General features: G+C 30.2%; 2 protein-coding genes across 2 annotated transcripts; both read right to left on the bottom strand.

Annotated features, from left to right (window-relative positions):
• Positions 1 to 4,953: 4,953 nt before the first annotated feature.
• Positions 4,954 to 5,852, bottom strand: LOC112498903 (aspartyl protease UND-like). Its single transcript, XM_025100763.1, has 2 exons — positions 5,686 to 5,852; positions 4,954 to 5,602 (listed from the first exon to the last, which is right to left on the bottom strand). Exons 1-2 carry the CDS (start codon positions 5,850 to 5,852, stop codon positions 4,954 to 4,956), a joined length of 816 nt encoding a protein of 271 aa, XP_024956531.1.
• Positions 5,853 to 8,312: 2,460 nt separating this feature from the next.
• Positions 8,313 to 9,075, bottom strand: LOC112498902 (blue copper protein 1b-like). The gene has a single exon (XM_025100762.2). It carries the CDS (start codon positions 8,970 to 8,972, stop codon positions 8,364 to 8,366), a length of 609 nt encoding a protein of 202 aa, XP_024956530.1. The 5' UTR covers positions 8,973 to 9,075; the 3' UTR covers positions 8,313 to 8,363.
• Between the last annotated feature and the right edge of the window lie 2,863 nt (positions 9,076 to 11,938).

Below are 11,938 nucleotides of genomic sequence, written 5' to 3' on the forward strand. Positions count from 1 at the left end.
GTTATTTATTATTTATGAATTTATGTACTCATGATTGTTGTTGTAGTAATAATATATTACTATTATATAAATTTTTTTTGTTGAATGTATAAGATAAAATTAATCTAACCAAAAAGACCAAACGATCAAATTGAACTAAGCTAAACTGAATTACTTTGGAGTTTTTTGGAGTACCCTACTGGAGCTTTTTGGAGTTTGTCACAGAATATAGATTAATCAAAAAATTAGAGTCGTGGTATTTTCACCCCTCAATTTTTGTAAACCCACCCCACTTCAAAAATGTAATTATAAAAAATTCATATTATTTTTAATAATTTCAAATAAAGAAGAAATTTGAAGAATTAACCAATTAAATCCTTGTTAATTGTTTAAACTTATGTTAGAAAAGCACATGTTTTAGATAATTCAATTATTTTTGTTATAGGATAAAATAATAAATTAAATTACATTAAAATAATATTAATGATTAACAATGAGACTTATGTAAAGAAAAAGACATAATTGATTAATTGTTTAAATCTCTCTTTATTTTAAATTTTATAACTTTTGTAAATTATTTTTTGAGAAGACGTAATTTTACACGTATTGTAGGTTGGATATATCCATACCCAGAAACTTATTGCATAGTAGGAATGGCAATGAGCACCGTCTGCAGAGGGTTTACCATGACCAAATCAAAACCCGCACAAAATTTAAATTATCAAACCCACCCGCAACCCGCAGCGGGTTTTAATTTTTTTAAGATACCCATCTGCTGGGGGTTTTGACAATTGCCAAATCCGCAATGGTATCCGGCAGATTTTTTGCGGGTTTGTACATTTAAAATCACAAATGTTGAATATATAAATTTACAAAAATAACCTCAAATTCTACATAACATACTCAATTTTAAATTTAACCAATGTAAATGAAAAATTAAAATTTCAACATCAATACAACATAAATTCTCAAATTTAAGTATAAAATACACAAATCCATTAAAAAAAAACCACAAATTAGTATCTAAAAATAGCAATTACATTTCATACTATTGTTCAACACAAGCTCCAAGAGAAGATCTTCATTTCATTCACCATCGTTAGCACCCATCTAAAATTATGCCTACAATAATGATTAAGATTAATACTTTTCAAATAGTAATCCGAAAAAAATTATAATAATGAAATAATTCATGCATTAAGTTAAAGAAAAATAGTCCATACAACAACACTTTGATTATTTGGCACTTTTTATAATTACATTATTTTCCTTATATATTTTTTAGATTTAAATTTCTTTCAAGTAAAATTAAATTAAAAATATTTAAAAAAACATTGTGGGTTTAGTGGATATCCATGCGGGTATCCACCGGATATTGGACTAATACCAAACCCACCCGCATCCAAGTACAGGTTTTAATTTGTAATACCAAACCCGCCCATAATCCGCAAAATTATCCGCAGTGGTCGGGTTTTGACAGGTGGATTTAGGCGGGTTTGCAGGCATAATTGCCATCCCTATTGCATAGTCTCATTCATATTCCTATAGTTTCATTAATTATATTTATATACGTGTATATAGCACACGTGATGTGGTTCTTCACTAATCACAATGAAGAGAAAATTTTGCATGAAACAAGTTTATCACCTTAGCATGTTGAGGTAGTTAGTCTGTCCAATAATACTCTACCATCTGGTAGAGTAGTGGCTCTTGAGGTGGGATTAATAATGGATTCTACTGTAGGAGCTACAATATTTTATATTTAAAAAATTAGTGGGACCCAATATATGTCCCATAACTTTACCACATAGTAGGGTACTATTAGCTCTCAGATGGTAAGTTTATATCATGCAAGTTTCTCTCCATAATGAGTGAGTGATATAGATCACGCGATCTCAACAAACTTGAGTTAACTCTTCATTATAAGATCATAAAATTTATAAACTATAACATAATCAGGTTTAGCACCTGTAAAATAATTAGTTTTGATCATTTAGATCACGTGATCGCAACGGACATGATTTCTAGAATAAAATTCACATGAAAGATCCTAAATTACCGATATGATCATTGAGATTTTGATTGCCGAATTATAAACTATAAATGAGGCAGCCTACCTTCATCCAAGACAAGACAGCAATTTCACATTTTCACTTGTACAATATCAACCAGCCCCCATTTCTTTATATTATTTATACTTAATTTTCTTATTAATTCATTCTTCTTGAATTCGCAACAGAATCATAAATGTAAATTGTTTAATTTTAAGCTATTTAATTGTAGAATGTTAACAATTTCGATGTTTCTGTTTTTCTTCACATATTGTGATCATGATATATACTGAGACTTGAACAACCCCCATATTATGATATCTGATGATTATCCTAAAGTATTTGATGAGCATATAATATATACATATTTTACTTTTATTATATATTCGCTAGTTATTTGTTATTTTTAGATAATAAATTTATTTTATTAAACAGTAAAATAATTCGAAGATTAGGGAATAAACGTGCTTTAAGGAATCAAAATTAAAGAGAATAGAAGCTTACCAGATTAGATGCATGGGCTTGGATAAATTAAGCGAAGCAAGATCAAATATGGTCCATTATGTTGACCACGTGAAAAGCACTCAAGAAAAGGAAAATTTAACAATTGAAGTAATGTTGATTTTGATTTCAAACTGAGTGCACGTACATGGCATTAAAAAGGAGTGAAAATCCTAATGTGACTAAATTACTTGGAAGGCAAGCCGATTGGACGGCATTAATTTGCTTGGTCATCGCGGTTTTGGAAAAGGCTAAAGGTTACCAAACAAGTCCACCAAGCATAGGGATGACAATGGGTATCGCCAATAGTAGATTTGTCATTATTGAACCCGCAGCTCCAAAAATTTTAAATTACCAAATCCACCCATAGCGACTACAGGGTTTTAGTTTTATAAAAAAAAACCCGCCCATTGTGAGTTTTAACAATTATCAAACCCTGTAACCTGCAGCTGTGGTAGTAGCAACAGATTTATTTAAAATCACTGGGTTTGGTCATACTCGCAACAATGGTAGCAGTAACATATTTATTTCAAATCATAACACCACATCCACAATCATAATACCACATTAAAAAAAAAAGATTTATCCAAACATTTCTATAAAAATATACTTTTACTATTGCATACAAATATACAAATAACTCTGCACTAAAAGTTATGCTTAAGCTTTTGATTAGATTAGTAGCCAAGTTTGGGTGGAGTTTTAGCCAAAACCGACAAATCTAAGATAGACCAATTTCATCTAATATGGATATCCTTTCATTGATAGCTACACAAGTGTCTTTAAAAAATATATGGATATGTATTGTGAAGAGAATGATGTGAATCAAGCTAGCAGCAATAATTATGTATTTTTAAAATTAAATATTTCTATAATGAAGAAGATTAGGTTTGGTTTTAAGCGACAAATGGCTGTCAATAATGTAGTTTACATATTTCTATAACTAAATATTTTTATTGTTATTTTAATAATTAAATTTATAAAAAAACAATTAAAATAAATTTTCTTACTGAATTTTTGTTAATACCAAACCCACCCGCAGCCTGCAATGAATTTAAATTTATAATATCAAACCCACCCGCAACTCATAAAATTGCCCGCATCGAGCAGTTTTTGGTGGGCAAGTGTTGGACGAATTGCAGGTTTGCGGATACCATTGCCATTCCTAGCCAAGCATTATATATAAGCCAAGCTTTTGGCTTTTGAAAGGGGGACAGAGACGGATGCAGACGAAAGATAGAGAGAAAAAAAATTAGAGCGACAGTCGTATGATGGGTTTTATTAGTTCTATTGTCCTCGGTCTCTTTTTGTCTTTCCAATTTTTTTTACTAGGGTTAAGGATAAAACCTTGTTCAATAAAATAACTTACTTTTTATTCAATTAATTCCATACTTATGTGCTTTAATGTTATGGTTCTTGTTTCACATATTTGGTTGATTATAGTTAAATCTTTTCACTAATTTGTCATGCATTATTGATTGTTAGGATTAATATTTGAATAAACCAATAGTTGGATTTATAAAGTTTATATGTGATTATTTATGATTCTTTGTCTTTCATTAAATTGTTTATACGGAATGCATAAGAAAACTTTGACTCTTTATTATTCAATATGTTTACATGGGATACTTTGATATCATACTATTAAGCAGGACAAGAACCTATATAAGATTAATCTTAATTGGGTTTAATTGTTATATTCATGAGTAGACATAAATTGATTTCGAGTTGTCACTTTAAAATTAGGTATTGATCGGTAATTAGATAATTGTTAAGTTGAATTGTGGTGGATTCTGAAACCTTGATAGCTTCAATCTCTTGAATTCTTATGTTAATTTACTCAATTTAATTTTAATTACATCGTTAGTTTAAATCTTTTCAAACAAAATATTTTCTAACTAGAGTAGTCTCAATTAGCTTAGATTAAACTTAGCTTTTGTAAAAATTAACAGTCCTTATGAGTTTGACCTCATTATTCCTAATCTACACTCCAATAAACTCATGTACTTGTGAATGTATTAAAATTTGCACAACAGTATCAATCATCAAGAAGTTCACAATCGGTCCTCTATAAAGTTATCTATCTGCTTCCCACCAATATCATAATCCACTTTGTATTTTTGTTGAGACATATTATTCCAATAAAGATGGGAATGAAGTATAGTATATTTAATGCATATAACAAAAAGTTTGAAAAACATAATGAATGATTTGGTGTGATTTATTAGTGGAAACTTTTACTATACATCCAATCAAACTTTCTACTTATATATATATATATATATATATATATATATATATATATATATATATACTCATTATACTTCTATCCATCACTCTCTCTTAATTTATTAATTAATGATCGAAAGCTCAATTTACAATCCCCATATGATGATCTGTGATGATCTATCATCATAAAATATCAATCATCATCAAGAACTTCACAATCCATCCTCTGGAAAGTTTTCTGCTTCCTGCCAATGTCATAACCCACATTGTAAAATTGTTGAGCCATCATTCCAATAAGTGAAAAGTTTACGTATCTATTATTAATAGAAGCCGGATTCACAGCCATGCAAAATGCATCTGGCCTCGGTTGATAAAACATGCTGTCTTTCTCCAAAGCCAACTTAGCTCCGCCCCTAAAATGAAACCTAACAGTTGGAAACCCCTTGAGGTCACTAGACATGATCCCATGATAACACAATTTGTCTGGCCACGAATATGATCTCATCTGCTCCCCTTCGAGACGGATCATAACTTCGTCACGAAGTGCCTCGTAAGCTTCTTTCACAAGCCAAGTTACATCTGTTCCACTGTCAATCATAACTCCACCACCACTATCATCCATTTTGAAAATATTAGGGTTTATGTCAAGCATTCTGCCATCAACGCTTATGGCTTCAAGGGTTATGTAATAATGTCCATCTATGAATTGAAGAGGGGTAGCATCACCTTCATCAATTATTGCTCCATCCCCTAGAATCAGCTTGTTATGTAAATAGTCCGGATCTTGCAAGCTCCCAATGCAGTAAGAGAACGAAGAGTTCAGCAGAGAAACTAGAGATGATCTACCGATTCCCAGACCAAAAATCCCAGAAAATTTAAAATTCCGGTTAGTACTGAAGCCACATCCGAAAACGACATCTTGCACATGAATTGTGCTTTCGTCTGTGTTTTTGAAGGTGAGTTGCTCGGTGGAGACGAATATAGATGTTTCAGGGCCAATAAGGTATAATTGAGTGTAGATACATCGGTGTTTATAAGCACTGCACCGCGCATAAGGGAAATACCGGCATTGTTCAAAGTCGCAACACCCATCTGTTGAAAATGGGGCGCCACTCTTCTAGAAGAGTGGTGCACCCACAATTGTTGGAACGGTGCATCACAATTTGTACCCGCGTGGGTTGACTTCCCCCCCCCCCCCCCCCTTCCCCCCAAACAAAAAAAAGGATGAAAAATAGCCAACCAATTGGCTAAAGGAGGGGTGCTCCCCCTCATTTGGTGCATCCCAATCTATTTAATTTCTTCAGTTCTTCTCCTCTATTTTGAGAGGGAGAAATCAAGAGTTAAGTGAGAGATTAAGAGTTTTTAATACTCTTATGTGATTAGTGATTTGAGAGGTTGTATGTATTGAGGTTCTGGTAAAGTTTTATCCTTTTGTCTTTTCTTGTGAACGTGGGTTAAAAGTCAAACCATGTAATTTCTAATGTCCTCTTTGTGTGCTTGTTCTTCATTTTACTCCAATGTCATTTTAGTTGTAATTGTGCTTCTCCCATCAATTTCCTAACAATGGTACCAGAGCTATTAATTATATTTTAGAATCAGGGTACTGTTTCACGTACGGTAAAATATATATCCAATCGTAATACTCAATTGTCTGCATATAATATATATCCACAATCGTGTATTAGAGGCCTATTGTGGGTCTATGGGTGTGTGCTAATTTGGTTATAAACTTATACAGTGAAACCTCTATAACTAAATAAATTAATAAAACCTCTATTATATAATAAATTTTTACAGTCCCGACTTGGGCAAAGGGCTAAATTAATAAGAGCATTACCAAAAAACTCTTCAAATAAAATTTTACTACTTAGTTGAAGAGCCACTTCAACATTTAAGACTTTAGAAAAACAATTCTATTAAAATTTTTCTAATAAGAAATATTTCTCTCTTTTCAATTTTGTAGAGTGCTTTCTCTCTCTTTAATTTATATTTAATTACTTTTTATTAGAAAGAAAGAGAGAAGTGTCTTAATTACTATTTATTTTTCCTTTAAAAAAATAGTTATTTGATTAAAGTAATATTAACTTATTTCTATTTGAGGAATTTCTTGGAGGATATAATATTTTTTCACTCTCCTATTTGCCACATAGATAAGCAAATATATATTCGAAAAGTAAAATTAGTAAAGACTTTTGGTGATGCTTTAAGATAATGCTTTTTTTTGGAAACAATCTTACACAATTTTGTGTTCACATTCATATCGTAAATTAATAATTTGTTGAAATTACAAATATAATTGTTATGATATTTTTTATTTAAAATATGACTATATTGTTACTTTTTTTTTAGAAATTTAAATATAATTTTAATCTCATCCTTAATTTTGCTTATTACTTCTAGAAGTTCTGGGGTTGAATTATGAAATTGTAAGCATTTTTTATTTTTTATTTATTTAATTGTTTAGTGGATTAATTCATTTTCAATTGATTAGATTGGTAAAATATTAAAAGATGTGTCCATTGTAATGTATATACACTTTATAAATTATTATTTTATCAATTAAATTAATTCCCCTTTAAATTAATAGGTTTTGTATGGTCCTAATATTATCAATTTACATAGGTTATACTGTAATTAATAATAGGCAGACATTTTGAAAAAGGGCTTTGGATAACTAATTAAATACTTGGACACTTTGGCAAGCAAGATTAGATTGGACTAATTATTAAAATTACACTAGATTAGATTTGTTTGGATCCGACTAAATTATATAATATTGTCTTATATTTGGTATAATATCGATTGAACTGTATTAAATTATATTTGAATGACACTAAATACCATTTAAGTTGACATTTAATTATAAGTAAGAACTATTCATGAATATTTAATAATAAAATAATTATTAAAATTAATTTAAAATACAATTAACTAAAAATTAAATATATAAAAAATTAGTTATTAAGTAGTCATAATTTATAATAAACAAAATATAAATTAGATTAAATTAAATTAAATTAAAAATTATTTAAATATTTAATTAATTTTATTACATATTTTAGTATATTTTATTTTATCAAAAATTGAGCAAATAATATATGTAAAAGCAACCAATTACTGATATTATTAATTTTCATGATTAATTTTAATATAGTGATTATTAAAGTAAACATACAAGCATTATACAAGTATTGTTTTTAAAATTAATCCTAACTAAACCCATGTGTAAATTTATCCTAATTAAATGCATCTGTAAATTGGGTTTGCTAATCCCATGATTTTAGGAGTAAGTTCAAATTTTATCCTCTAATCTAATTCAAAGTGAAACTTGCCAAATGTAGTATAAATAATTAATTCCAAAACCAATCCAATCCCACAAGTAATCCTTGCCCCAAAACGTCTATGATTGACAAAAAAAAAAAAAGAATAAAAAATAGTAAAAGACTGTTACGATGATGTTGATTATTTGAATAACAACCATAATAGAATAGGGTTAAGAAAAATCAAATCCTAAATAAACTAAACTAAACTAACAAAATTTGAGTCAAATAAACTAAAAAGAGTACTTTTCTGTCCACTATTAATTAATTCAATATAGTTATATTAAGAAGATCTGATTAGGAGGGGAGGATTCGGATCCGAATAATTTCTACATGAATCATGGCGAATGAATGGGAAAGAAAAAGCAAAGGTGCTATCAACATATAGTTTGGGCAAACGCGGCCTCGGCGGCCGGTAACCTTCTCTAACCAGGATTTCGAACTTCTGTCCTGCTTGACAGTGGCCTGGAAAACCGCTCCAAAAGTAGTGGCTGCCGGTAAATGTGAGAAGGATTGAGTCAGAGCCAGTAGTGGAGGCCCCACGGTTGAGGGATTTTGTTCTGCATGACTCAAAATCTTGGCGGTTACGTGACACGATCACGTTGTCTGACTGCCTGTTGTACTCGAACACGATGGTGTCTCCAACGCTGAAGTTCCTCGAAGATGCCCATTTCTTGTAATAATCAACGTCGCCGATGTTTGCCTTTGGATTTGTCCATCCACCAGACTCACCACCAACTTTGTGTGTTTTAGAAAAACCAACACCTCCAAGACTCACTACTTTCTCAGCTCCACCACGACCACCAACACGCACAGTTGCTGCGGTTGCCATCACCAGCAAGAAACTTAAAGCAGCTACTATGATATATATTTTCGTCTTTGTAAAACCCATTACTAATGATTGATCGATCGATCAAAATTAGATAATCAAATCAATCAATAGTAAGAGACCGAGAAAAGAAATCATGAGAGGACCGAGACAGTGAGCTTATTATTATTTACTATTAGATATGATCCCATAAAATACACCAGTACGTGCTAATTGGTCTTATATAGACAATAAGACAAAGTTAATTTGCTATACAATATTCCGAATCCTGGCTTGAAAAGGCGTCCTATCAGTTTCAGGAATCGAATTTATTTATTATTTAGGATTCTTTCGTCACCCATCCTATTATTGGCTCACTATTGTAATATAGATCTGGACACGTGGCTAGTTTCTCTCATACATTTTCGAAATTTTATATTATTTACCACCTAGTTCTCAACTACTTCTTACTAACACCAATAAGACGTTATCAGCATGACATCGCTCTAGTATAAGAAATTTCTTATTTCTCATGATTGATTTTCTTCTAAACAAATTTTATTAACGCGATTGATGGTTAAAAACTAAAAAGTAGAGATAATTAAATTTTAATCATATAATAACACTAATTGAAAAAGTGATTTACGTGACTGTTACTTTGCCGTTACATATGACTTTTTGTGACGGCTTAAAGGGGTTACTTACGTACGCGGGTGCTACAAAAGCTTTGTGACCGCAAATTGTGTGTTGCAAAGTGTCTTTCGTAATGGCCATTCTTTCAAGAAAAAAAAAATTACAAATCTTAGTTTATGACGCGTTAGTTTCTCAAAATTGTGGATCAATAATAACACTTCACATTTCAATACTAATAAAGGACAGCCAATCCTATGATAAAGCTAACTGTTGAATTAAAAGTTATAACCTAAATAATCAAGAATTAAATAACATTATGAACTTTATTCCAAATTTCCAATAGTGAATTAACTATGATAGTTAATCTAAATTGGCCACTTAGACCATAAATAACTTATCAAGTTCCCTCACTATAAGAAAAATAATCTACTATGACAGGTAAAAACTATCATCTTAAGGATGAATGACGGTTATTCTTATTGTCATTGTAGCCGACATCAAGAAAAATGACAGAACAATACATGTCACATAGTTGTGATAAATATTACCACTCCTATGTCCGTCATAACATATTTTTCAAAAAAGTAAAAAAAAAATTTGAATTTAATTAGTAATTTTTGGTGAGAAATTCAAAATACATAATTTTTGTATTTTTGTTCCTGAAAATTATAAAATTAATATAAAAAATATAAAATGCAATCATAAGAATCATAATATTTACAAAATATTAATTCCAATCATTACAAATTTCCAAGTATATGTAACCAAATAATAGAGTCAATAAGATACATAACAGAAATGTGAAAAAAGCCATGTAGATGTCTCAAGTCTTCTACGTTCTTCTCCCACCAAAAAAAAAAAAAAATTGGTCTTCTACCTTCAAATTCACCATCACAATTTTCAGTGAGCCATATAGCTTTCTTAGGATCAACAATTGTTTTGGTTTGCCTGCAACTACTGCTGCAACCTCGGAATTAATTGCTTGCATTCTCCAATTCAAGTGCTCAACAACAAAAAAGCTCTATTATCTTTGTATGGTTTCGGATTCGAACAAAAACTTTGATTCACCCACCTATTAATAACACACCCATCATCATCATGACATATAAAGATTTAATAAAAATATAATTATTTCAAAATTAATATGTATTAGAGGAATATTAACCTGTAGATCTAGACAAAAATAGAACATCAGTCTCCTCTATTTTGGCTGCAAGACTCAAACAATCAAATTAAAGATTACATGCAATAAGAAATGCAAACTTTGGTCAATAGAAACTGAAATGAATGGCAACTTATGGGGTGATTCACAGACAAAACAAAACATGTACATATAGTTTATGGATAAATATGCACAAAGAGGTCCAAAACTGAAATGAGCATGAACTTGTTTAACCAAATAGGCCACTCGCATTGATCCAAAATGAAAAGCTTTTAAGAAAGGAATCAGCAAAAAAAATTGGATGAAATAGAGAACAAATACAATGAACAGCTTATTGGTATAAGTTGCATTAGTAATAATCTTTATTTACAAATACCAGTGAACAACAGAATGTATACAGGACTTAATCCTAATAGAAGGTTAAAATCGATACTTGGAGACTAGAGGAAACTGCTAAAAAGTAATTAAAGTCACATTAACAGAAAGAGTGCAGTAACAAAGGTAGGGAAAAGGTAAGTCCTAAAGGTCTACCTATCAATATGGAATGAATTATGATTAGATGAGTATTGCCTTGCACTTGTAGAAACAACAAGATTTGAATTGAAGATTAAAATTACGCAGTATCATTGTTATGAACAAGAATGGTTTACATGATTCAAAAATCGGCAGCCATTGACAAATTCTAAGAATATGAAAAAAAAAAACTAAATTGAAATAATTCTAAATTGTGTCATAATAAGAAAACAAAAGCCAAAGAAATTCAACTTAAGTACTTGCAAGCACTTGAGCCACAGCCCCAGTAAATATCCCAGCACTTATCACAATAAAATTGGCAATAATCATTGCAGGCTAAATTAAATTTAACAATAAAATTATAGTAATTAGATGTAAGGATGCAGTTAGGAATTTAATTGGGCTCGGGCACATTTAAAATATAATATAATTTTAAAAATTTATATTTTTTTTAGATTTCATTTGATTTTATTGATTTTTTAATGGATTTTATTTGATAAAGACAGTTCTCTTGTTGTCTTTATTAATTTTCGTCAAATTATAATAACTAATCAAATTATTTAGATTTAGACGTTTAAGTTAGGGGTAGTATGAAATTTTTTTAAATTACACGTGGCACTTTCAAAATTTTGCAATTCACTTGGGGTATTTTTATAAATAATAAATCAAATATATTTTTTTTAAGATAACCATAAAAAAAAAATTTAAAAGCGGCCCCGGCTGGCCCTATGCTGGGTACGCC

The sequence above is a fragment of the Citrus sinensis genome, chromosome 4, assembly GCF_022201045.2.
Source record: "Citrus sinensis cultivar Valencia sweet orange chromosome 4, DVS_A1.0, whole genome shotgun sequence".
NCBI lineage: Eukaryota > Viridiplantae > Streptophyta > Magnoliopsida > Sapindales > Rutaceae > Citrus > Citrus sinensis.

Coding starts and splice junctions, on each gene's coding strand:
- LOC112498903 (XM_025100763.1), bottom strand. CDS start 5,852: ATGGGTGTTGCGACTTTGAACAATGCCGGTATTTCCCTTATGCGCGGT. Junction 5,603..5,685: donor CAGACGAAAGCACAATTCAT/GTGCAAGATGTC, acceptor GGGAATCGGTAG/ATCATCTCTAGTTTCTCTGC.
- LOC112498902 (XM_025100762.2), bottom strand. CDS start 8,972: ATGGGTTTTACAAAGACGAAAATATATATCATAGTAGCTGCTTTAAGT.